The sequence below is a fragment of the Colletotrichum destructivum genome, chromosome 9, assembly GCF_034447905.1.
Source record: "Colletotrichum destructivum chromosome 9, complete sequence".
Lineage (NCBI taxonomy): Eukaryota > Fungi > Ascomycota > Sordariomycetes > Glomerellales > Glomerellaceae > Colletotrichum > Colletotrichum destructivum.
Window position 1 is genome coordinate 2,818,220 of NC_085904.1, and position 21,407 is coordinate 2,839,626.

At 54.1% G+C, this 21,407-nt stretch overlaps 6 protein-coding genes across 6 annotated transcripts; 1 reads left to right on the plus strand and 5 right to left on the minus strand.

Annotated features, from left to right (window-relative positions):
* Positions 1-604: 604 nt before the first annotated feature.
* On the minus strand, positions 605-2,624 carry CDEST_13959 (Putative ketol-acid reductoisomerase, 6-phosphogluconate dehydrogenase-like domain superfamily). Its single transcript, XM_062930115.1, has 5 exons — positions 2,226-2,624; positions 2,086-2,117; positions 1,745-2,023; positions 1,008-1,675; positions 605-919 (listed from the first exon to the last, which is right to left on the minus strand). The coding sequence occupies exons 1-5, from the start codon at positions 2,434-2,436 to the stop codon at positions 892-894; spliced, it is 1,218 nt and encodes a 405-aa protein (XP_062786166.1). The 5' UTR covers positions 2,437-2,624; the 3' UTR covers positions 605-891.
* Positions 2,625-3,028: 404 nt separating this feature from the next.
* Positions 3,029-4,624, minus strand: CDEST_13960 (Putative ubiquitin-conjugating enzyme E2, ubiquitin-conjugating enzyme/RWD). Its single transcript, XM_062930116.1, has 4 exons — positions 4,374-4,624; positions 4,233-4,320; positions 3,883-4,172; positions 3,029-3,816 (listed from the first exon to the last, which is right to left on the minus strand). The coding sequence occupies exons 1-4, from the start codon at positions 4,392-4,394 to the stop codon at positions 3,664-3,666; spliced, it is 552 nt and encodes a 183-aa protein (XP_062786167.1). The 5' UTR covers positions 4,395-4,624; the 3' UTR covers positions 3,029-3,663.
* Positions 4,625-5,034: 410 nt separating this feature from the next.
* CDEST_13961 (Putative chitin synthase, nucleotide-diphospho-sugar transferase) lies at positions 5,035-8,608 on the minus strand. The gene is made up of 3 exons (XM_062930117.1): positions 8,117-8,608; positions 5,511-8,039; positions 5,035-5,454 (listed from the first exon to the last, which is right to left on the minus strand). The coding sequence occupies exons 1-3, from the start codon at positions 8,189-8,191 to the stop codon at positions 5,317-5,319; spliced, it is 2,742 nt and encodes a 913-aa protein (XP_062786168.1). The 5' UTR covers positions 8,192-8,608; the 3' UTR covers positions 5,035-5,316.
* Positions 8,609-11,406: 2,798 nt separating this feature from the next.
* Positions 11,407-12,192, minus strand: CDEST_13962 (uncharacterized protein; the record flags this gene model as incomplete). Its single annotated transcript, XM_062930118.1, has 1 exon — positions 11,407-12,192. The coding sequence occupies one exon, from the start codon at positions 12,190-12,192 to the stop codon at positions 11,926-11,928; it is 267 nt and encodes an 88-aa protein (XP_062786169.1). The 3' UTR covers positions 11,407-11,925.
* A 4,113-nt stretch (positions 12,193-16,305) lies between these two features.
* CDEST_13963 (Putative RTA-like protein) lies at positions 16,306-17,203 on the plus strand (the record flags this gene model as incomplete). Its single annotated transcript, XM_062930119.1, has 2 exons — positions 16,306-16,453; positions 16,518-17,203. The coding sequence occupies 2 exons, from the start codon at positions 16,306-16,308 to the stop codon at positions 17,198-17,200; spliced, it is 831 nt and encodes a 276-aa protein (XP_062786170.1). The 3' UTR covers positions 17,201-17,203.
* CDEST_13964 (Putative zn(2)Cys(6) fungal-type DNA-binding domain, fungal transcription factor) lies at positions 16,557-19,032 on the minus strand. Its single transcript, XM_062930120.1, has 2 exons — positions 18,680-19,032; positions 16,557-18,579 (listed from the first exon to the last, which is right to left on the minus strand). The coding sequence occupies exons 1-2, from the start codon at positions 18,785-18,787 to the stop codon at positions 17,293-17,295; spliced, it is 1,395 nt and encodes a 464-aa protein (XP_062786171.1). The 5' UTR covers positions 18,788-19,032; the 3' UTR covers positions 16,557-17,292.
* Positions 19,033-21,407: the final 2,375 nt, after the last annotated feature.

A 21,407-nucleotide genomic window follows, 5' to 3' on the forward strand; every position in this document is an offset into this window, starting at 1 on the left:
CCGAGCTCTGACAATTTAATATTAACCTTTCTGAGCTTGGAGGATGCATTGACTCCGCCCTGCAGGATGAGTTTGATCAGACGAGAGCGCGCATGTGAAGACGCGGCAACGAGAGATGCGACGGAATGCAATGCAATACAGCATGTTACAACGCAATACTGAGGGCGCTCAATTGCATCCGCATGTCCATTGTAATTGTGCCACATATCCGTCGCTTTCTAGTCATCTCATTCAAACACCAAGCAGTCCCGTCGACGAGACAACGACGAAATAAAATCCGATACGGATACTTGACCTCCCGATTGGGTCTTCCTACATGTACTACCTATCCATACGACCTTCTCGCCTGTCATCGGTACCACGCAACACCACACCGCCGACCATGATAAAGTCAAAGTAACGGGTGCGTGGGGGCATTAATTTCCGTCGCAGCCTGCTAGCGCGACCGGCGAGAAGAAGAGAAGAAGAAAAAAAGTTAACATAGCCCGGCACCGACTCCCGGCGAGTCAGCCTATCTTTGGTCCCTGCATGATCCTACCGACACCTCCGGGTTGCCGGCAGCGAAGTACACAAATATCGCATCAATCACGGGCACGACCCAATCGAAGAAGAGCAATTCTTGAAAAAATCACTTTGGGACAGCAGCGATGTGGTAATGTTTTGTTGTGTTTGTTCATGGACAGCAAAAGAAATGGTATTTGAAGGATCCCAAAAGTCAAGATGCAAACTTTTGAACCAGGTCCAGATCCCCTCGAATCCGGTCGTTATAGAGTACAAAAGTTAAACCCCCCCAATCCCCCGGAAGCGTTGGTTAGAAAAAAATGGCCAATTCCGAGGAGATGTTTTTTTTTCCCCGTCATCTTCTCCCAAAGCAAAGAAACACCGGACCGTTTACTTCTGGTTCTCGGGACGCAGAGAGCTGTGGAAACGATTACGTTAGCTAAGGTGGTCTCGAATGTGTGTGTGCGCGTATGAGTGTGGGGGTGGGTCGGCGAGGGTAAACGTACCGGACGGCTCTGCCGGCTCTCCAGATCTCCAGGTTGCGGATCTCCTCCATCTCAGCCTCGAACTTCTGGCGGTAGTCCTTCTGGCCGTTGTACTCGAGGGAGCGCTTGGTCTCGGAGCCATCCTTGACGGCGTCGTAGAGACTGTTGAAGACGGGCTTCAGGGCGTCCTTGAACTTGGGGGTCCAGTCGATGGCACCGCGGCGGGCGGTGGTGGAGCAGGCCTCGTACATCCAGTCCATGCCGTTGGCACCGATCAAGGGGTACAGAGACTGAGTGGCCTCCTCGACGGTCTCGTTGAAGGCCTCGCTGGGGGAGTGGCCGCGCTCACGGAGGACCTCGTACTGAGCGAGGAACATGCCGTGGATACCGCCCATGAGGCAGCCACGCTCACCGTAGAGGTCAGAGTAGACCTCCTTCTCAAAGGTGGTCTCGTAGAGGTAGCCGGAGCCGATGGCGACACCGAGGGCCTGGGCCTTCTCCTTGGCCTTGCCGGTGACGTCCTGGAAGACGGCGAAGGAAGAGTTGATACCACGACCCTCACGGAAGAGGGAGCGGACGGTGCGGCCAGAGCCCTTGGGAGCGACGAGGATGACGTCGATGTCCGTGGGGACGTCGACCTTGGTGACGTCCTTGAAGACGGGAGAGAAGCCATGGGAGAAGTAAAGGGTCTTTAATTGTGAGATGGGAGAGTCAGCTTGAGTCAATTGACCTCGTCAATCGCGAGGGAAATCACGCACCTTGCCCTTAACGAGCTGGGGCTTGATGGCGGGCCAGGTCTCGCTCTGAGCGGCGTCGGAGAGGAGGTTCATGACGATGGTGCCGCGGGAGATGGCCTCATCAACGTCGAAGAGGTTCTTGCCCTCGACCCAGCCGTCCTGCTGGGCGTCCTTCCAGGACTGGCCGTTCTTGCGGACACCAACGATGACGTTGAGGCCGTTGTCACGGAGGTTGAGACCCTGGCCGTGACCCTGAGAGCCGTAGCCGATGAGGGCAAGGGTGTCGTCCTTGAAGTACTCCTGCAGACGGTTGTCAGCTCCAATTGCTCCCTCTCCACCGGAGTTTGGTGATTGTGACTCACCAAGAGCTTCTCCTGAGGCCAGTCGGCACGCTCTGTGCGCAAATGAAAGTCAGCATATTGCCATTGGTCACAGACTCTCCTCTCTTCCTCTCGCGAGTCATTCGGGAGAGCGGAGACCTCTCAGCTTGTCGTGTTCTTACCGTAGACGTCCTCCTTGTGACCGGCAAAGTCCATTGTCTTAACACCACGGGCCTGCTGCTGGGCAGGGGCGGCGAAGGCCTTGGTGACCTGGGCAGAGGCGCGGACGAGGCTGCGGGCAGCAACGAAGGTGCGCTGCTGGGTGGCAGGCTTGGCCGCCAATTGGCGGGCCATTGGCGAACGAAGCGCCTTGGAGAAGCTGCGGGAGGCCATCTTGACTGTGTGGTTTGTTGGGAGGGGAGGGGGAAGAGGGGAGAGGGTATCCGTACAAGTCAATTGTAAGGAAGAAGAAGAAGGAGGAAGGAGATGATGAAGGAGAACAGAGTTTCAGCGACGAGGAAAAGGCGTTTGGAATTGGGAAATTTTTTACTGGCGTAGACACGGGCAGCTCGCCCCCGACTTCGGCCCAGCTTGCTTTCGTCGGTGGGTTGGCCTGCGTGCGTCTGTCGGCCTGGCCTGTGCCAATGGTGGGGAAACCCTCTCGAAGCGTCCGGGGTTCGGTAGGGGGCCCCCCTTCTCGGTTCCCAACTGCTTCCTGCTGCTCCAGGTGGGAGATGGCGGGAGAGCGGGTACTGGGGACTTTGGAGACACCTGGGTCTTTGCTGGGCGGAAGGGGTCACCTCTACTTGCTGAGGTTCCTATTTGACAGCGAACTTACCTAAGAACCTCGGGGGAGCAATCAACGTTATTGCCGGCACCAGTCGCGCAACGTATCCGTACCTGGTGTGGAGCGACGAGGACCCACCCGGGCCGACATCGTAGTCCAATCCAAATCTCTCCCCAGGAGTCATACCAGAATGGGTCACGGGCAGAATCTCACCGACAACTGGGCTGCCGGCTGCGGCCGTTGACGCATACCGGTCACCGGCGCTGCTAGTAACGTATGACTCCTTTCTCGGGGAGCTGTGACTCCCTTGCAGCATTGCTTGCTCTCTCACTCCGCGGCTTGCTAATGTACGCCCCGTTGATTGGCTTTCGTTGCCATGTCGCTTCGCTTGTTCCTTCGACGCCGTAACGCAGCAACGCTCTTTGCATTCCGTAAATCATCTTCTACTTGTCCCTGTCTCGTCCAAGCGGCGCCACGTGTAGCTTACCCTACCTACTTTCCTTCCGCATGTCTGAACCCCTGGACCGAGTCCATACGCCTCTCCCAGACATCCTGCTCTCTAACTACCTGGACTGCATGTCTCGCCCGATAGTTGTCCTCTCTGTAACTTGATATTCCTTTCCCCTTGAACGCCGGACGATGATGTCTTGCTTTTGTGCTTATGCCCACCGACCTTCCAAATGCGCATTTCCACTGCACTCGTCGCCCAAACTGCTCTGCCTGCCTGCCCGTCTGTGGTATCAAAGCGGCTTGCCGTCTCCTGTCTCGTCCAGGAGGGTTATATCGACCGCAAGCCCGCAGAGGTAGCAGACACTCAAAGGCCGTCGTTGGCCTTATTTCAGCACACGATCGTAGCCCTGGCCCTTGACGGTACCACCGCCCATCGCGGTCCGGACGTTTCGCTTGAACCCTTCCCGGTTGAGTCGGAGGTCCTCAGCGGCCTCCTTGTTCAGGGGATCGGAAGCATTAGGCTCGAGGAAGAGAAACTGTGTGGGAGATAGGTCAGCCGTTTGTCCTGCCCTACAGAGACGCTCGTTGGGGGCGAATCATACCTGGAGTCCGACGATGACCGCATTTAAATTGAGAACAGGCTTCCAGTCCTCACGCAGGATGTTAAGGCAAACCTTGCCTTCGAGATCAATGTTAGGGTGGTAGATCTTCTCCTTGCACCGGACTTTTGGCGGCTCGTGAGGGAAGTTTTGGTTGATGTCGAACGTAAACGTGAACCGCCCGGTCCGGTACATGCCCTCGTCGGGCTCGATCGTCAGCGTGAAGTGAAGAATATCGTCGGGGTCCGGGAAGTCCGTCTTCATTGTCGAACCGAGGGATAGCTCCGACAGATCTGGTATGCAAACGGTCAGCGACAGAGCCACAACGTGCTGGGCTTACTGGGGGGTCCTACCTTTCTGCACCCGCAGTTGCGCAGCCGTCACCTTCTTCTTCTTACCTCCCGCAGTGTCGGCATTTTCAGCCTTCTGCTGCTCCTTCTTCTACAAAGACGTCAGCACCGCGCTTAAGCGGGTCGGGCCGGCGGGCTACATACCATAGACCAGATCTTTAACATCTTGACCGATCTTTGGAGGGGTTGTCCGCGGAGGTGGTGTTTCTTGGTGGGGCGCTTGGTAAGGTGGGTGGACGAGTCCTCTTGGTGTGGCTTGGGTGAAAAAGAAAAGGAAGCGTGCAACCTGAACGAGTAGTGCAGGTCTCCTTAGAGGATGTCGCTTGCGCTTGAACAAACCAGTCAAGAAAAAGGTGTTCCCGGTCGGAGTCTTGCGATCTTGCCACGGCGAAGGGCAGCCTGAAGGAGCGGACCAACTGGGCACCAGTCAATGCGGTCACTTTCTGGTTGCGATAAGATAGGGTCGGCGTTCGTATTTTCCGATGATCTGCCGGATGAGGGCGGGCTGTCGGACTTTGGGGAGTGACGATGGAGCAAGGGCCGCAGGGCTCGGAAGACGACGAAAAATCCACGGAGAAGATGCAAATCGACGGTGTTGGGCAACATTTATGGCAGTATTTGGCTGTTGACCTTTCTTGCGGTGACGAAACATACGATGCTCCTCGGTCACCTGGCCCAGCGTTGTTTGTCGTCTTCAGTAATTATCCGCGGCATCATGGGAAGCCGCTTAGCAATGGGCTGCTAGGCTCCTTGAAACATGCACTTTACGGAGAGTAGCACCCTAAGACATGGGCATCTTGTGTTTGAATAATCATTGTCTGGTAAAATAAGCGCAAGGTATTGTACTCGTGTAAAAACGCCATGAATGCTGCTTAATCGAAACTACTTTTTTACTGAGCTTCCGCCCACTTCATCAAGAATCCGTCGAGTCCCGTGTCCTGTATTACTAAACACATACCCTGAATGTAAACACCGGCGGATTCGTTGCATTGAGCCAAAGTTGGCAAGAGTACAGTCTTCCCTCTGATACACCCCCGGCCGGCGTTGAAAAGCGTGTCGCTCGGCTGGGTACAACCCCGCTGGCCGCCTACCGTCTGGCAAAGCAACACATGATACCGGTTCTGCCGAGGAACCAAAGGAATCCGAAGAAACGGACCAACGAAAGGACGGCAGTGGAGTACAGTAAAAAGCTGAAGTACGAGGCGGTGCGCTTGGATGCGGTATCCTGGGAGGAAAGGTCAGCAAGATGCACAAACGGTGCTGCACAGGGTAGGAACTTACGCCAATGCCAAACGAGTCGAAGTTATCGCTCGTGATGACAATGATCAAGAAGGTGTTCGAGAAGAGCCAAGACACGACCAGACCGGTACGGAAAGACTTGTAGGAATCCTCAATGTCAGGCTTGTCTGCCTCTTCCTCGGGCTTGAAGGGCTCCAGAGCACGCTTGACAGTCGATTCGAACTGGCTGTCAATATCCTCTTGCGGCTTGTCGATTTCCTCCACGACGGCTTCGTCCTTCTCACCCTTGCTGACGTGTGCAGAAGGCAGCGCCTCGGTCTTGTCTGAGCCCTTCGTACCCCAGGACACATCGTGCCAGTTGTTGAAGGCGTAGACCATGAGAATGTTGATGTACGTCGACATGAGGACGAGGTAGTGCGGGAACGAGGTAAACATGTGCCAAGGGTCGAGGTACATGAAGGAGGCGATGAAGTTAAGACCGTAGATGGTGACCAGGGCGACGAGAATGACACCAGCAGCATTCGTACCTCCGAAGAAACTAGCGACAAAGTCCGCGCCAGAATCAAGACTGATCTGCTCGCCAATGGGCTTCTGGAAAGCCTGAACAACCAAGTACATGGAGAGAACGAGGATGTAAGACTGGATGAGACCGAAGACGACAAAGGAGGCGATGTACGTGTACTTGGAACCCTTGGGTCTGTTACCCAAAGCCAAGATGAACTGCAGAATGACGAAAGCCAGGTAGAGGTACTTGAGCAGGGCGTTAACGATGGGTGTCGCCGTGTCGCCGAAAGGCCAGCCGTGACGGGCCAACTCGGGGTCGTCGGAAACGACCGCATTCCCGACAAGGTCCATGATGACCGTTGTAGTCAGGTAGTAAGAACCCAAGCTGAACCATGTGAAGAGAACCTGGAGGATGTTGTAGATGAGCTGGATGTGGAAGAAGACCATGCGAATGATGTTGTGGCCCGACTTGTACATGCGACCGAAGTGCATGAGCGAGTAGAGAGAGGCGGCGAAGGAGCCGTTGAGCCAACGACGACGCTGGCTGATGAACTCGGCCGCGCCTTCGGGAACGTCCGTCTCACCCTTGGCGGCCTTGATGTAGGACAAGTGCCATTTCTGGCCGGCCTTGGCAACCAGCTCGAAGCAGAGGATACGATCCTCGGCCAAGAACATGTTCTTTTTGAAAATGTTCATTCCGTCGATACCCTTCTTACCGAGAATCTTGGACAGAGTGTGATCACCGTGGAAGTACTGCTCAAGCGGGCGGCCCATGATGGCTCGGAAACGGTAGGCGGAGAAGGCACCGGGCAACACGGAGACGTAACCGAACGAACTCTCGAGAGGCTTGTCCAAGATGTTGGAGATCTTGTATTCGAAGTTCTGGACGGCGACGAGGGGGTTGAGAAGCTTCTTGCCGCCCTTGCCTAACATAGCGTGAATCTCACCACAGGCACCACCCAGGTCCTTGTCGTTGTAGAAACCCTCCCAAAGGGCGAGCAGCGATCGGGGACTGGGCTTGGTACCGGCATCGAGCAGGATGCAGACTTCAGGGTTCAGGATGCGGCCAAAGGCGTTAAAGAGCCATCTGTGGGAGTTGATCTTCTTGCTGTTCTTCTGCTTCAAACAGAAGATGAACTGCACGGGAGGCAGGGTCGAGGGGCTGTCGTCGACGGGGCGGATGAGCTGCTGGTTGGGCGTGACGGACAGTTGCGAGGTGTACTCGAAGATGTGGGCAAGGGTCTCTTTGCCGTCGACATCCTTCTTCACGACACCATCCTGGTAGATACCGACAGTGGCCAGAACGTCCAAGACGTTCTTGTCGGTCTTTTCGATACCGTCGAAAACGAGGCAGACGACAATCTTTTGCCAGGCGGGGCCACCCTTGTTCCAGAAGGTGGACTTCTTGAGGTTGACGATGTCGCGGATGTTCTGCATAACACCGTGCAGGGTTCTGGACAACAGCATCTTGTCCTCGTTGTAGTAGGTGATGGCAATGAGCAGCTCGGTGTGTCTGTTATACATTCGGGGACGCAGGTCGTAGCCGTTCTTGAGGGTGAACTCATTGGGGTCGCAAGTGGCGGCGGTGTAGCGCATCTTCATGAACTCCTCGCTGCCGCCCTCGACGTCGCGGTACTTTGGCTGGACGGCGTTTTTGATGGCACTGGGGACCGGGTAGTCGATGCTCAGGACGGAGCCCTGGGTGAGCTTGATCTTACGGGTCGCGTAGCGCTTCAGACCGCCACCTTGGTTGCCGGGCTGCTGTCTGCGGGTCCAGCTCTCGTCGGCATCGACGGTGGAGGCGGGACGGCCGTAGCCAAAGCCGCCTCCATTGGCGTCCGAATCGAGCTCGTGGCTGAAGCCAGAAGCAAAGGCGGTCTCGCCGGGAACTGGTGTCCGAGCACCGGCGCCAGGCGCATATGATTCTGTGAGACTGTATGCGGAAACGGGGCGGCCGGGGGTCTCGCCGGCGCCGAGGTGGCTCTCGTAAGGAGCAGGTGCATGAGGGTCTCTCAGGAGAGACTGGCCGGCATCGTCGACACCCTCGTCCTGGGGCGGCAGGTGGTACTGAAGGGTAAACGAGTCAGCAATTGAAGGAGCTGGAAGCATTGGAGGAGGAGGAAGAGGAGGAAAGTGAAGCTTACCCTGCCAGAACCAGCAGGAAGGTCCTGCATGTTGTGGCCGTCATAGTCGTTCTCGTGCCCCCCGCGGTAAGCCATGATTGCTGGAGGCAAGCTCGGAAGTAGTTGATGCTGGAAAGGATGAGAGGAATGACGAGCAAGTTTTTTTCCTGCTTCGTGGCGGGCGGGTCCAGGTAGGACAGGTAGGTAGGGCTGATGATTATGTTCCTCGGCCTGGAAAGAGACTCGGGAAGAAGAGACCTAGGTTGAGTCGGCTAGGACTGGAGAGGATTTGTATCACGCGTTGAGCGCGAACAATGGCGCCGTAGGGTAGAGATGTGCAGCCGAGAAAGCTACGACCCCGGTAACGAATGGTGAAGCGGAGGAGGAGAGAAAAAAACAGAGATGAAAACGGATGGAGGGCTGGGGGGCAGGAGTAGAAGGGGGAGAGGGTGATGATGCAGGATGGGGCAGCAAATGGTTAAAAAAGGGTCCTTCGGGCAGGCGGCGTTGCGCTGTGGGAAGCTGGCAGCTGGTGAGGGTGTGGGCTTGGGAGCGGGAGTGGGAGTGGGAGTGAGAGTGGGAATGGCAGCGCCAGTGAAGGATGGCTGAGGAAGGATCAGAATAGCTCTGGGATTGGTCCAGCCAGGCTGAGGACGAGGTACATGCAGAGAGCGACTGCTGACTGAGAGCAGCTGCTGTAGGGAGGGAATAGGAGAAGTCACTTTTGCATCCCGCCCCCGGGCTGTTTCCATGGGATGAGCGATGAGTGAGTGAGGTGCGGTATGCGGCACGAGGTTAGGAGAGTGAGACCTGCGTATGGTGTGTGCATTGTGTGTGTGTGTGTGTGTGTGTGTGGTGCGCTGTTCTACCGGTCCGTCTCCTTTCTACACCTCAAGTCAGGCAAGCCAAGACATGGAAGCCAAGGTACCTTGCTCTATGCTCTGCAGCAATGCGCATGGCAGGTACCTCGACTTTATTTTATTTTGTTCTTTAATCCCGTCCGGGTCTCACTAGCTTGATCCATCTTCTCACCTCACGTCAACAGACTGGGGGAGCTGTGGCTTAGCGCTGCTTAGCCCAGGCATCGCGCTGATGCACGATGAACAACAAACCACACAGCACCAAATTGATACTCGCTGTCCCTCTGGAGTGCGATTCAATCTCTTTGTAGGTATGGCGAAACCTACTATCATCAGGCCAAGGAGTTCGGACCAAAAAAAACTAGCCCACCCATCTTGCATCAAGGTCCCAGGAAAAGCAAAAGTTGACGCTGAACACTGGACAGAGAACAGATGGATTGGGGCTGGGCTGGCATGATTGGCTGGGAGTGGCTGGCTTCACCGATGCCGTCTCATCCCCAGGCCAGCAAGTGGTCCTGACTCCTGCGCCCCGCCTCTTCTCGTGCCAGACGTACCTAGGAAGGCAGTCCCTCCTCCACCTTTTCCCCCTTCCCTACAACCCTTTCGCTGGATCAACTGGGCTCATCCATCATCCCGGTTGGATGGTCGCGGTCCGTCATTTGTTGCTGGCCAACCAGCACCAACAGAGCGAGAAAAGCAAGACAACAACCGCGCAGATGCCCATCACAAGCTGCTCCAGCAACCAGTCGGGCACGAATAAGGGTTGCAGGAGGGAGGGAAATAGAGAGAGAGAGAGAGAGAGAGAGAGAGAAATAAAAAACCGGACCCGCAGCCAACTAACTGTTACTACGTCACGCCCTCCCCCTCCCCAACTTCCAAGACCTCAAGCTGGGCAAGCCGAAACCCCCGGTCGCTGCTCTCTTGGCCCTTGCAAGTCGTCTGCCCCTGGGCCTTGGGCCTTGCGCCTTGGACCGGTCTATTGTCAGCTCCCAGAAACACCTCGCAATCGATGTCCATTTGTCTGCTGCCATCTGGCAACAAATTGACAGTCCTGTTCTCCAGGGACTTTGGGGGATGGGAGGGGGGCAGTCGACCTTCCACTACCGTCTACCACCACCACCACCACCACCGCTCTCGAGGTTGCAGCCGGCAGGAAAAAGGAGAAAGCAAAGCTAAAAACGACACCGTCCCTTTGCCGGCCTCTGTCGTCCCACCACGGCCACCATACACAAGCCATGATCCTTGGCCTCCATTGGAAAGAGGAACGAGCTGCGCAGCGGGAAAGAACAGCAAGCTGGTTTGTGTTCGGCAGACTTTCGGGAGGCCCTGGTCTGGCCGCCCATCATCCCCTTGTTCCATCTCATCTTCCATGCCAGACTCAGCACTCTGTAGACGAACAAAGGGTTGGCAAGAACACTCTAGGTGACTCGAGATAGGCCCCGTGTCAGCAATCAGAGCTGACGGGAGACGGAACCTAGTAAGCTGACCGACTGACTGACTGCCTACGAATACCGACTTTTCCTTTCAGGGTGTTGCTCCTGAAGGGGGCCAGAGACAGACCGAGGAACAGCGGCATCCAAGAAAACAACATGGGGACTGTTAGTGGCGCCGCTTGTGCGACCCGCGGCATCTAGCTGAGACGCGTGTACACCTTAACGCCCCACTTGTCGCCCGGGATCCTGTCGCCTTCCACGAACATTCTGAAACGGGCCCCTCGCCCCTCTTGAGCCCTGAGCGAGAGCAGGTCCGCCATACTCAGTGACTTGGCTTTTTGGAGCTGAGTTCCGAACAGAGTATTCGTACTTTGTACTCTGTACAGAATACTGACCGATGTGCCATGTCAACAAACTGCAGAGCATGCATCTCTCCCCTTCTTCAGTCGACGCTGCGGATCCAGGATCACGCATCACAATCACGACAGGTCGAGCCATACGGATCTCGGTGATAATTTACAGAATATTACCCCCTGACCTACCAATCTCACCCAGTCTTGCCAAAAGTCTGGAACCCGCCGTTGTATTGTCTTCTGCCTGTCTCGTTACCACCACGGCCAAGATTCCCCATTTGTGCAGCCCAGTGTCTCACTCAACCTCGGCCGTCGTCGTCATGTTTTCTCTCTCTATTTTTCTGCTCCAACGGCGAACCCATTCCTCAACCCCACCGCACTAAGCATCGCAGCACAAGCCCAAGAGGCGGAATTCCATTCGTGATTAGACCTCGTCTCGTTGAATCAGGTTTTTCTTGCCTTTCTCTCACTCTCACTCTCTTCCAGTCATTTCTCATCTGCATCTCGGTTGCTGTTCGTTTGCCGGCCCGGATACGGGGCCCAGTCAGGGGAACAAGAAAAGAATCCAAAAATAGTAAGATTGGGTTGGGGCTGATCGACTGGGGCTGAGGCGGTGCACACCCACCACTACCCACGCCTCGCTCGCATCGCGGCATAGTTGTTGCATGGGTACCTCTGTACAAAGTACAGAAGCATACAGTTGGCGGTGGACGGGACGTATGCACCATCAAACCCTTGGTCCGCCTCCACGCCATAGCACGCCTTCGCCAAACCAATTCGACACAAAGGAACTTGCCCCCTTTCCAGTCGCTCCGTCGAGCGGCTGTCAAACGCCTCACATATTCTCTTAGTCCTCACGGATATGCTTGCGGCCAATTCCGAGGGAGATTTAGCCATCACCTCCAGCTATCGTCAGCCTCAGCGCCGTTTCTGACAGCTGCCCAAAGCATCTGCACGAGCTGCGGACCATTCCGTCACGGCACCCACCTGCCAGCTCGATGCTTATTTCTCAATCGATCATGCCTGGAATCCGGACATGTAGCAAACCGGGTCCATCTTGCCTCCAGGCACGCATTCCGCGCCGGTTTCTTCAAGCATCTGACTCGGACAGGCAGGTTTTACAAGTTTACCGCCAGGGTCCAGTTCGGTCACTTTCCCGGCCACAGACGATGAGATGAAGGATTTCAGCGGCAGACAAACACAGTCGAGGCCTCCTCGGCGATGGTTCCTAGGGCTGATGATCGGACGCGCAGCTGCACCCTGCTGTCAGTATCTTGCGGCTGCGCTGTGGCGCAGTTCTTCACGCGTCCAAGCTCGCGTCCGGATCTCGGATCCGTATGCACCCTCTCCCCTCCGGTGCGTTCACACAGGATTCCAACCGCGGGTTGGCCGAGAGAGTCCTCGGCGATGCCGTCGCGGTTATGTGGCTGAGGCACCCACCATCGCGGCATTGGTTGGTGGAAGTATCTGTATGTATGTCGGTCCCCACGATGAAATGAGCCTCTCGCCATTCCTACACCGTCTTTCTTCTTTTCCCTTGACACCTCCACATCGGCGCATTTTTTGCGTTGCAAAAGGCATATTGTTCGTCAGTGTGATCGACGCCCTGGGGTAAAAGGGGCACTCCCGTAACTCAATGCTATGACCACTCAGGCGAAGTTTGCCGATGTCGTCCCAGTTGGAGGGGGCGGCCCCCAGGCTTCGGGAACTTGCCATGATATTAGTGGACGTATGTCCAGGGCGGTACCCTGGCCGGTGTGTGGAATAGAACTCGGGAACGGACTACCAGTGGCCTGGGTGAAGTCACCAGGCGAGAGCAAGCTGGGAGAGAGGCAAAAGCCGAGCCTCAAGCGACGTGTCTCGGTGGCAGACGGGGATCACGTATCAGAGCTAGGAAGGGTTCACGGGTCCAAAGATCGGACGGAGGCCCTTCCATTGTGTGTGGCTGTGGTTCACTTGGAATGGGGGGATGCTGGCACCAGGGCATTTCCCCCCTTTTGACTCGGGTTCATCGTGTCCTCGAGCAATACAAGTACGGCGCAGGCCCGCCCGTGCTCGCGACCTAAGTTGAGTTTGCCTCCAAGCGAGCACGCGCCTCTTCCATCGCCTTCGTCTTCGATTATCATCGAGTCGCCAAGATGTCAGACGAGGGTTAGAGCACGAAGGTGAAGCTCTCCGGTTCACCTCCGAACGTTCCGGCGGCTTTGTGTGTGAAGTAACAACTTTGTGGCTCCCGTCACTCCCAGTGACGAAGGGTTTGGTTGTTTTGCTGCTGATGGCGACCTTAGCCTCTCTGGCAACACCAGAAAAGACCACGCAACTGATGCAGAGCCCTATGCTATGTTCGGACTTTTCCGTCCATGCGTAGCAGAATAGAGACGAGGGGTATCCTCCTGATGGCTATGCGGACGGATGGGCGGTGCTCAGTGAAGCTGGTTTGCAGCAGATGAGCTACTCACCACCGTTATGCGGGTTCAGAAGTGCCCAGAGCGTCGGTACCTTCATGGTGTCCGCAACAGGCATTTGACTCTGGCTGCCACCGGAACTCAAGATCTGCGGGAGAGTTCGTCTTTTCCCTTGGTTACACGTTCATCTGTAAGTTCACGCCCAGCGCGGGCGGCCCCATGCCCCTGATTCAGACGAGCACGTCAACGGCAACTCTAGATGGCTTTCGTCTGGTCTCACATCCCCTGTTTACCTCGTTTTCGTCATTATATACTCGGAGGATCGGGCGCCGAATGACCAATAACTCGAGATTGGCACAATCCGCAACAGCCAGGCTGTTCTCTCCTCCCCACCTCCCCTCCCTCTTCCCTGATTCTGGCTATGGGACACCATACATACTGTGATTGACGTACATGGGAAAGGAGGGCCCGGATCTCATCTCGCGTGAGGATGAGATCTGATATATCCCCGCGATCGACCGGGACTTTGTTTTTTTGCCGATGCGGCGCGTGAGATCCGAGATTGATGTGCCCGTGGCGCCGGAAGATTCGGTCTGTTTGTGGAGTGATCGGCCCGTGAAAGAGGTGTTCCGGGGTTGGGGGGCTCAGAAAGCTTAGCTATATCTCTATTTGCGTTAGAAGAGGCGATGCGCGAGCTGCTTGATGGGGTCGTTAACAGGCGGCTGCTGAATGAGGGCTTTCCTGTAGCGGTCAGACTTTCGGTGACACCCGCCACATCCGGTGGTCGTCGAACTTGCTCTGCGGGATGTCGATCTGCAGCATCAAGCTTGGCTCGTGGCTGGTAGCTTGGGTTGACTGCTTCATCTGGTTGAGTTATTTGAGCTCAGGAGATTCGGTGCATCATCTTCATGGCACGGGATACGGAAAGGCCAGCCAGGGCCAAGCCTTTTCTTTCCGAAGGACGGGCTAAGTAGGACTGCGGTGTATAGAAGGCATTCCTGGCTCTGGCGAGGTGGGTGACCTGGGTTCTTGGGTATGGGCTATGCTGCACACCTGTTCCAAGCAGGCAGAAGTAGTGTAATTACACCGTCACATGCTAGGTGCTACGAGGCTCTGGTCCATGGGTGGAGTTGCAGTGGCATGGTATGAGATTCTCACCGAGTCGAAAGTGAAGAGGTCGTCACGACTAGCCCATCGACGGATTCCTCATAGGATCTCCTGACTACTCACTGGGTTTCCTTCCCCGACCAAGGCTATGGTCGCCTTGGCAGGGCGGACTTTCAACCTCGGGCCAACGGAATGTCAACATCAAGCAATACGTTAGCTAAAGTGTCAACCATGCCCTTCAAGGCGGCCACTTGGTCTTGCTCATCCGGTATGATGCCAGCCTCCGCACGCCCATAACAAGTAAGTTCAGCCACCGGGCAATTCCGGTGACAAAGTGAGCCCCTCCACGACAGTTACCCATGCCACAGCTCAAGTGGAACTACGTCCTGTTTCATTCTTAGCGCGTTGGAGGATCATCAAGGAACCCACCCACCTATCAAGGGCGTTTCGATCTCCAGGGAGACTGAAAGGTTTAGCCTCGTCAAGTCCAAGGTCACACTCAACCACGCAACACAAACAGTAAAGAGCAACCTGAAAATACACACGTACATCACAGTGGACTCAGCAGGCCATGTGGACAACTATACAGTTACCGTCAATCACGCATAGGAAAGAACAGGTAGGCATTTGAGGGTACTAGTTGTCCAGAGGTGACAAGAAGAAGGCTGTTAACAAGCCTCTGCAGATAAAGAAAACAACAAGAGCAAAGAAGTCATTTCCTGCTAACACAAGCAACAAAACTGAAGCGGCTATGCGCGTGTTGACAACAATGAGATTAATGTAGGGGGTTCAAGTTGTTATATAATGAAGACAATTAGCTATCAAACTAACGAACCCACATCCAGAGAACTCTCCAGTCTCGTCCTCTTAATTTCCAACTATTTTTAGAAAGCTTGATGAAGCAAACATGCATTCAATTGGCAGCTGAACTTTCTTCAACTTCTATTATTTTCTTTTTCTTCTTCTTTCTTGCCTTCTTCCTGGTTTTTACATAAGAATCTAAATGTCAAAGCTAGACATCAAATGTAACCTTGTAGGTAGATACTAACCTATTCAGAAAGCTGTACATATATATCAAAGACGTTAAATATTAACGCCAGTACGTCTCTGAAATTGGTCGACGCAATAGGGAAATTGTGATAGATCAAGGTTGAGAGCGTGTACGAAGGAGAGTACTGGTTGGGGAGGAAGCTAACTGCTGTAGGTGGAGAGATTGGCTGCAGAAGCCCACAGGCTAAACACCTTTCAAAATCACCAGCAGGCTTACAAGGTCTGCACACTTTCAATCACTTGCATACTCTAATGCTAAGTTCAAAAGGGTTATTACGTATGCTAAAGTTACAGATCTCGTCGATTGAATAGAAGTCTAATAATACCACTAGTATGGATTTCGGGTTATCGGCATACTGGGGTCACAACTTTCCAATGGGAAGGCGTATCGTTCAAACAGCATACAAGATACAAGACTTTCCAGCGTCCAACAGATGGTATATGACAATCAAGGGGCAGAACCATGGGGCTCCGAGCTAGGAGCGTAACATGCAGTCTAAGCCTTATAGGAAACAAGCACCAGAGGTGGGTTCAACTGCCGACGGATTTGACCAGGTGGTCCACGACGGTCCATCCGAGTGCCAAATACTCTCAGCAACGTAAGTGGCAGCAAAGACCTCTATCTCTCCCCATCACAAGCCTATCATAGAATCGAATTTTCCTAGAGATAACGTTTTTCTTGTGTTCCCCTAAGCGGAAAAAGCGACGCGAGGCGTTGGCTACTTTGTGTTTCTGCAGGCGTATATAACCACCCCCCATGTGGGGACAACTGAATGCGAAGTGCGAAGTGCGAGAAGCGAACAGCAGAACACGAGCATCGGTCCCTTAAAAGAGAAGCCCAGAGCTTGCAGCAATGGCCACGAGAAAGTACATATATATCATGAAGAATAGATCTTTACGGATCTCTGGCACCTCACCTCCTATTCTCTTACATCTTTGTATCCTACTACACCTTCCAGCCATCAGAATCTCGCAACGCATAATAACCTTCGTCCAAAGAAAATGGCGTCCAACCTCTACAAATACTCTCCCTCAGGGGCAGCCGCCATGATTTTCCTCATCGGGTTCGTTGTTGGAGGCGCGTGGCACGCCTTTATCATCGTCCGCAAGCGATCTTGGTACTTTACACCTATGCTCATCGGTTGCATCTGTAAGTTGACTTTGCAGATTGGAGTACACTGTCTTGATGAATATCACACTAAATTGTCTCTTAGTGGAGCTAGTTGGCTATCTTGCCCGCTTTCTATCATCGAGTTCCCCCACCAACATGGCCTTCTTCATGATCCAGACCCTCTGCCTCCTCGTCGCACCCGCCCTCTTCGCCGCCTCGATCTACATGGTACTCGGTCGTCTTGTTCTATACCTCCGCTGCGAGTCCCTCTCTCCAATCCGACCGTCGCGTCTCACAAAAATATTCGTTGTTGGCGACGTCGTCTCTTTCCTGGTACAGATCATGGGTGCCGGTTTGTTGGCGAGCAGCAGCTCAATGAACACGGGCAAGACGGTCATTCTGCTGGGTTTGGCGGTCCAGATCATCTTCTTCGCGCTTTTCGTTTCTGCAACGGCTGTTTTCCACAAGAGGTTGTTGAAACAAGTGCCCCCCGTTGTACTTGGAGAGGAGGCCTATGAAGGCTTGAAGAGATTTTACAGCGGTTGGAGGGGCGTTTTGAACGTGCTGTACATTGCCAGTGGACTCATCTTCGTGCGGTCTCTTTTCAGGCTTGTTGAGTACGTGCAGGGACACGATGGGGTGTTGCTCAACACCGAAGTCTACCTGTACATCTTCGACGCGCTGTTGATGCTTGGCGTCGTGGCTGTCACAGCAATATTCCACCCCGCCAAGTATGTCCCAAGCAAGAAAAGCCTCTCGAGTATGCAGGATATGGACATGGAGTAATATTTACTTTTGGAGGATGAGATTTTGTCCGCGAAAAGAAGAGGGATTGATGTATTGTAGGGACTAATAGTTGGAGGACACGGTAACTAAGCTCATCTCCTATCGTCATGCTTAATATAATTACTCAAAAATCCTTGATCGACGCCTGCATTATCTAAACTTCCAGTGGGCAGTAGTCCGGTCAGAAACTCCGTCAACAGATCTGTATCCCTCACTCGCACAGCGACCTTGGGAGCCGCCAGGTACGCGACCCAGTCTGGCCCGACGGCAGCAGCAATCTTCGTCAAGTCTCTGGGTCCTACATCCTCGTAAACCCAGCTCTGCGGCAACCACTGGAAGAATGCGAGATAGTATCCCATCACAACCAGAGCCCGCGCCCGTTCTTGGCGGGCCATGTCGACAAACCCGGAGGAGACAAACACATATGGCCATGCCCTGACCTTGAATGCGACACATGGCGGGCTGGGGCTGTAGGCTAAGCCACTGCAGACCGGACAAGCCAATGCCCCAAACAGCTTGCCGATTCCCAAGACCGCGCGGCGCAGATCGTTAAGATAACACCAATCCTCGTCATTTTCAGTTATGTCGAGTACCTTTTCCAGATCGAGTGGAATCGCCACGGGGCATTGATGATCGAGTGCCACGTCCCAGCCGGTCTGCGTCCTCTCTTCGCCACCTTTAGACGGAGCCATCATTCCCCGACGCGGCAAGATCGCACGCGGCCCGATGGTCAAAGCCAGCCAATTTGTCAACCAGATGCCCTCGTAGCCAGAAAGCCGATCAGCGGCCAGGGCCGTCATCGCCAGCAAAACGGACGTTGCGACGACAGCGCGGGAGTGATCTCCCGAAGCGTGCGTTAGCTGTTGGCGCAACCGACACATTGCCCGATCTCGATACATCGTCACAGGCGGCAGGTTGTCGACCACCGCTAGACTTGTCTCAGTGCTGGCCATGTGGAGCAACGAGACGGAAAGAATCCCGTCCATGAGAAAGTGGTTCTGGAAGGCGAGTTTGGGGACATCCACACGAAGAGAGTGGGATGCGATGTCTCTAAGTTGAAAAGCCTTTGTGAAAGAGTCGACAGTGAAGCAGTTATAGTGATGCAGGAGGCGAAGCTGGAGCATTTCTTGGCGGGTATATGTCAACTCAAGACTCAAAGTCATTGTCTCCTCTGCGGTGGTTGTTGAGAGTGATGTCTGCTGGTCGTCGTGCTTGTTTGGAGGGCTTCCCGCCGCGACAGAGTTGGTCTGACGAGCGTTATGCAGAGGGTTGCCACACGATTTGCGACCCCGAGCTTGCGAGCGTTCGTCTGATGCATTGTAATGACACCGAGTTTGGCGTCTTTCGCAAGCCGAACAACTTGGTTTACGTTCGTCGCACTGCCATGTGCGGGCAATAGTCAGCAAGGTGCCATGGCCAAGCACAATTGACGGAGTCGAGAGGCGTTGAAACTGAACAGTAGTTCTAACACAGTCATACCTTCACCCGCCTGGTCTTGCAATCGATGCATCCGTTTCTTGACTTGGTGTGGTGGCGAATGATAATACTCGGCTTGGCAGGGAGAGTTTCTGACAGTGAGGGCTTCATGGTAACACCGAAAACACTTGATCAGAATCGAGATCACGATAGGCGTCGCTGCAAATGATGAAGCGATTGTACTAGAACGAGTGATCCGGATTTCTTGCTCTTCAACAACAGGAAAGTTACTGATGGTGAGATGTTAACGCGGTCCTAGATTTGAGGGATGCTTAGCCCAAAAGATTGTAGTGGGATTATAGTTGCGGAATCCTTCTCAAGTCACTTCGTTAAAGTTGAGGCTGTGTTGGGTAACGCCCCTCGCCGATTACGCATGTCCTGTGTGGTAAGCATCCATGGTGGAGGTGTTGAGACTTTTGGCCAATCCCTAACGGAAGCGGAACCGAGTTGATTCCACCGTACCGTATCAGCGATGGCGCCATATAAATAAACACAACTGGGACGAACCCCTTACGTATCAGTCCCGATCTGGAATCGAATGCAGCTAATTAGGCCGAGAGAATCTGAATGAAGAGCAGGTTCCGAGGAGTGTTTCCCTGCAGAATTTATTGTTGATGGAGTCTGAGGGAAACCTCCCGGGCAGTAAGACCCCTCTTAATCATGTAAAAGCTTCTTCCAGCATGCCAGCGCTTGCAGGCTCTCCCCAGTCTTGGCGATGAGCCCTTCCACAAGCGCCTGGCCCATTCCGAAACCGAGCACATCATTCAAAAAGCTACGAGCGACTGGCGCGAATCTTAGTCAGGGGGGCTAAGAATACAATGTAGAGCAGACGAATCGACATGACTTAAGGGTCTAGAATCCAGGTTTGTGCACAAACGTTGAGCGATCTGTTCAAAAGATAAGGTTATTCGTGGAATTCTGGCATGTAGAAGGAAGGGTCTAAAGTGAAGGGGAGCCTTAGACGAAGCCTGCGATATGGCTGATGTGAAGGAGATGGATCCGCGTGATCTAATTGGCTTCTTCAGGCCATCGTCTCCACTTTCTCATTGATAATCCGGCCGGCGTGTCAACTTCTTATCAAGATTTTCAGAGTGGTGTTCGGCGTGCCACTCTACCAGGACGTGGTTGAGCTTAGTAGCCTTCCTTCTTTCTTCCCCAGCTTCCAAATGCCACGAACTCCTTTCATACACCCTTGTCATGATGCTAAATATCCCTAAAACTCTTCACTTCCTAGAGTAGCATTTCTCTGTGTCAGCTCAGTGTCGGAAGGACAATACAGCAGCCCGCCCACCTCTAGGCACTGCGGCGCAACGTGACACAGCCAAAGGGTATAGCTACAAGGCGTAAGGGTTAGCAAGGCCAAGTCATCCTGCCAGAAGTCCCACCCAGACACTTCCAAAGATCCACAGCAGTCGCGAGGCCTCAAGCCAAAAGCGAATTCTATGGAATCGCCGTCAGGGACTTGATTTGTCGCCATGAAGCTTGGAAACCGGCCAGTGTCGCCGATAGACAACCAGACAACGGACCTTATGGAGAAGGGGGAGCTGGTGAGCAGGCATGAGTATTCTGTCTATAAAGCACGCCTGAGAACCCGTTGCCTCAGCTATAACCGCAAACTGGCAAAGGTCTTCTACTTCTCACATTTCACTTTCAGCACAAACAAAGGCCAGCTTCTTATTAAGACGCTATCACAAGCTTCTTTCAGCGTCCTTATACCAGTATGGAAGATAAGCTAGGACTTCTTCATGCTATCTTGCCGCGTGATTCGTGATAACTAAAAGGCGTTCTAGTCAGCCTCGAAGATGCCGAGATTGGTCTTAGGAGACACCCAAATAAGGACTTGATTCCCTGAGGCTGTCCTAGTCTGAAATCTGGAAAGCTAGTATCAACCCTCTTGACGAGCTTTCCGGGTCCTAGAATATGTTAGATGCCGGCGGCGAAGACAGGCTGCGAAGACAGGCTTAACGGCTTGGATAAGAAACAGCGTGGTGGCCATCGACTTGGAGGACTTGAACGCGTCCGGTTTCCTTGCGTGCTCGCCGGCTGGGGCAGTGGAGAGGACGTCCGCACTGCGGCGTATTATGGTCCATCTTCGGGGCGCGGTGAGGGCGCGGTGAGGGTGCTTTTGAAGAGCGGAATCCTAACCGCTCGTGCTGGCATTTGAGCGGCATAGGCGACTTCGACATGTCTTGGAGGGATCCCGAGCCGTTGGAGAGTGCATCTACCGGTATCGAGGGGACGGGCTGCTTCTTCCTTTACTCGAATCCGTGAGTTTGAGATTCTGAATTTGAGTTATTCTGCCCTAGTGTTTAAGCTAACCCAGGTAGGCAGATGTAGAAAGAGATAACGAGCGGGGTTCTGAAGATGGAGCACCAAAGGCTGGCCGTAGTAATAGTTTGCTGGGCTCAAGAGCACAGCACACCCCCCAAGAACTCATGTAACCCGGAAGTACAGCTGAGCAGCAAGAGCATTTCCGCAAGCTCTTTGGTATGGGACCATTACACATGTACGAAAAGGGGCTGGGTCACTCGGGCAAGCTCTTCGCAACCCCCAGCTGAGATGGAAACCTCAGGAGTTCGATATCGGATAAGGTCTCGACAACATAGTTGGTTCGGCCAGGCATCACACGAAAAGACTCAGCAACATGAGAGGCGCGTCTAACGAAGGGAAACTGGATACTACCCCCCCCTCCCCCTTTCGCGCGTCAGCTACTGGATCGTTCCGAGAAGAA

What these genes read in the sequence shown, in the direction of transcription:
- CDEST_13959 (XM_062930115.1), bottom strand. Translation starts at nt 2,436, where the DNA reads ATGGCCTCCCGCAGCTTCTCCAAGGCGCTTCGTTCGCCAATGGCCCGC. An exon ending in CCCAGCTCGTTAAGGGCAAG is followed by an intron (nt 1,676 to 1,744) that starts GTGCGTGATTTC and finishes TCACAATTAAAG; the next exon opens with ACCCTTTACTTCTCCCATGG. An exon ending in AGAGCCGGCAGAGCCGTCCG is followed by an intron (nt 920 to 1,007) that starts GTACGTTTACCC and finishes TCGTTTCCACAG; the next exon opens with CTCTCTGCGTCCCGAGAACC.
- CDEST_13960 (XM_062930116.1), bottom strand. Translation starts at nt 4,394, where the DNA reads ATGTTAAAGATCTGGTCTATG. An exon ending in GCAACTGCGGGTGCAGAAAG is followed by an intron (nt 4,173 to 4,232) that starts GTAGGACCCCCC and finishes TTTGCATACCAG; the next exon opens with ATCTGTCGGAGCTATCCCTC. An exon ending in CGGTCATCGTCGGACTCCAG is followed by an intron (nt 3,817 to 3,882) that starts GTATGATTCGCC and finishes TCTCCCACACAG; the next exon opens with TTTCTCTTCCTCGAGCCTAA.
- CDEST_13961 (XM_062930117.1), bottom strand. Translation starts at nt 8,191, where the DNA reads ATGGCTTACCGCGGGGGGCACGAGAACGACTATGACGGCCACAACATG. An exon ending in TTCCTGCTGGTTCTGGCAGG is followed by an intron (nt 8,040 to 8,116) that starts GTAAGCTTCACT and finishes TTTACCCTTCAG; the next exon opens with TACCACCTGCCGCCCCAGGA. An exon ending in TCGACTCGTTTGGCATTGGC is followed by an intron (nt 5,455 to 5,510) that starts GTAAGTTCCTAC and finishes CTTTCCTCCCAG; the next exon opens with GATACCGCATCCAAGCGCAC.
- CDEST_13964 (XM_062930120.1), bottom strand. Translation starts at nt 18,787, where the DNA reads ATGAAGCCCTCACTGTCAGAAACTCTCCCTGCCAAGCCGAGTATTATC. An exon ending in GCAAGACCAGGCGGGTGAAG is followed by an intron (nt 18,580 to 18,679) that starts GTATGACTGTGT and finishes CGCACATGGCAG; the next exon opens with TGCGACGAACGTAAACCAAG.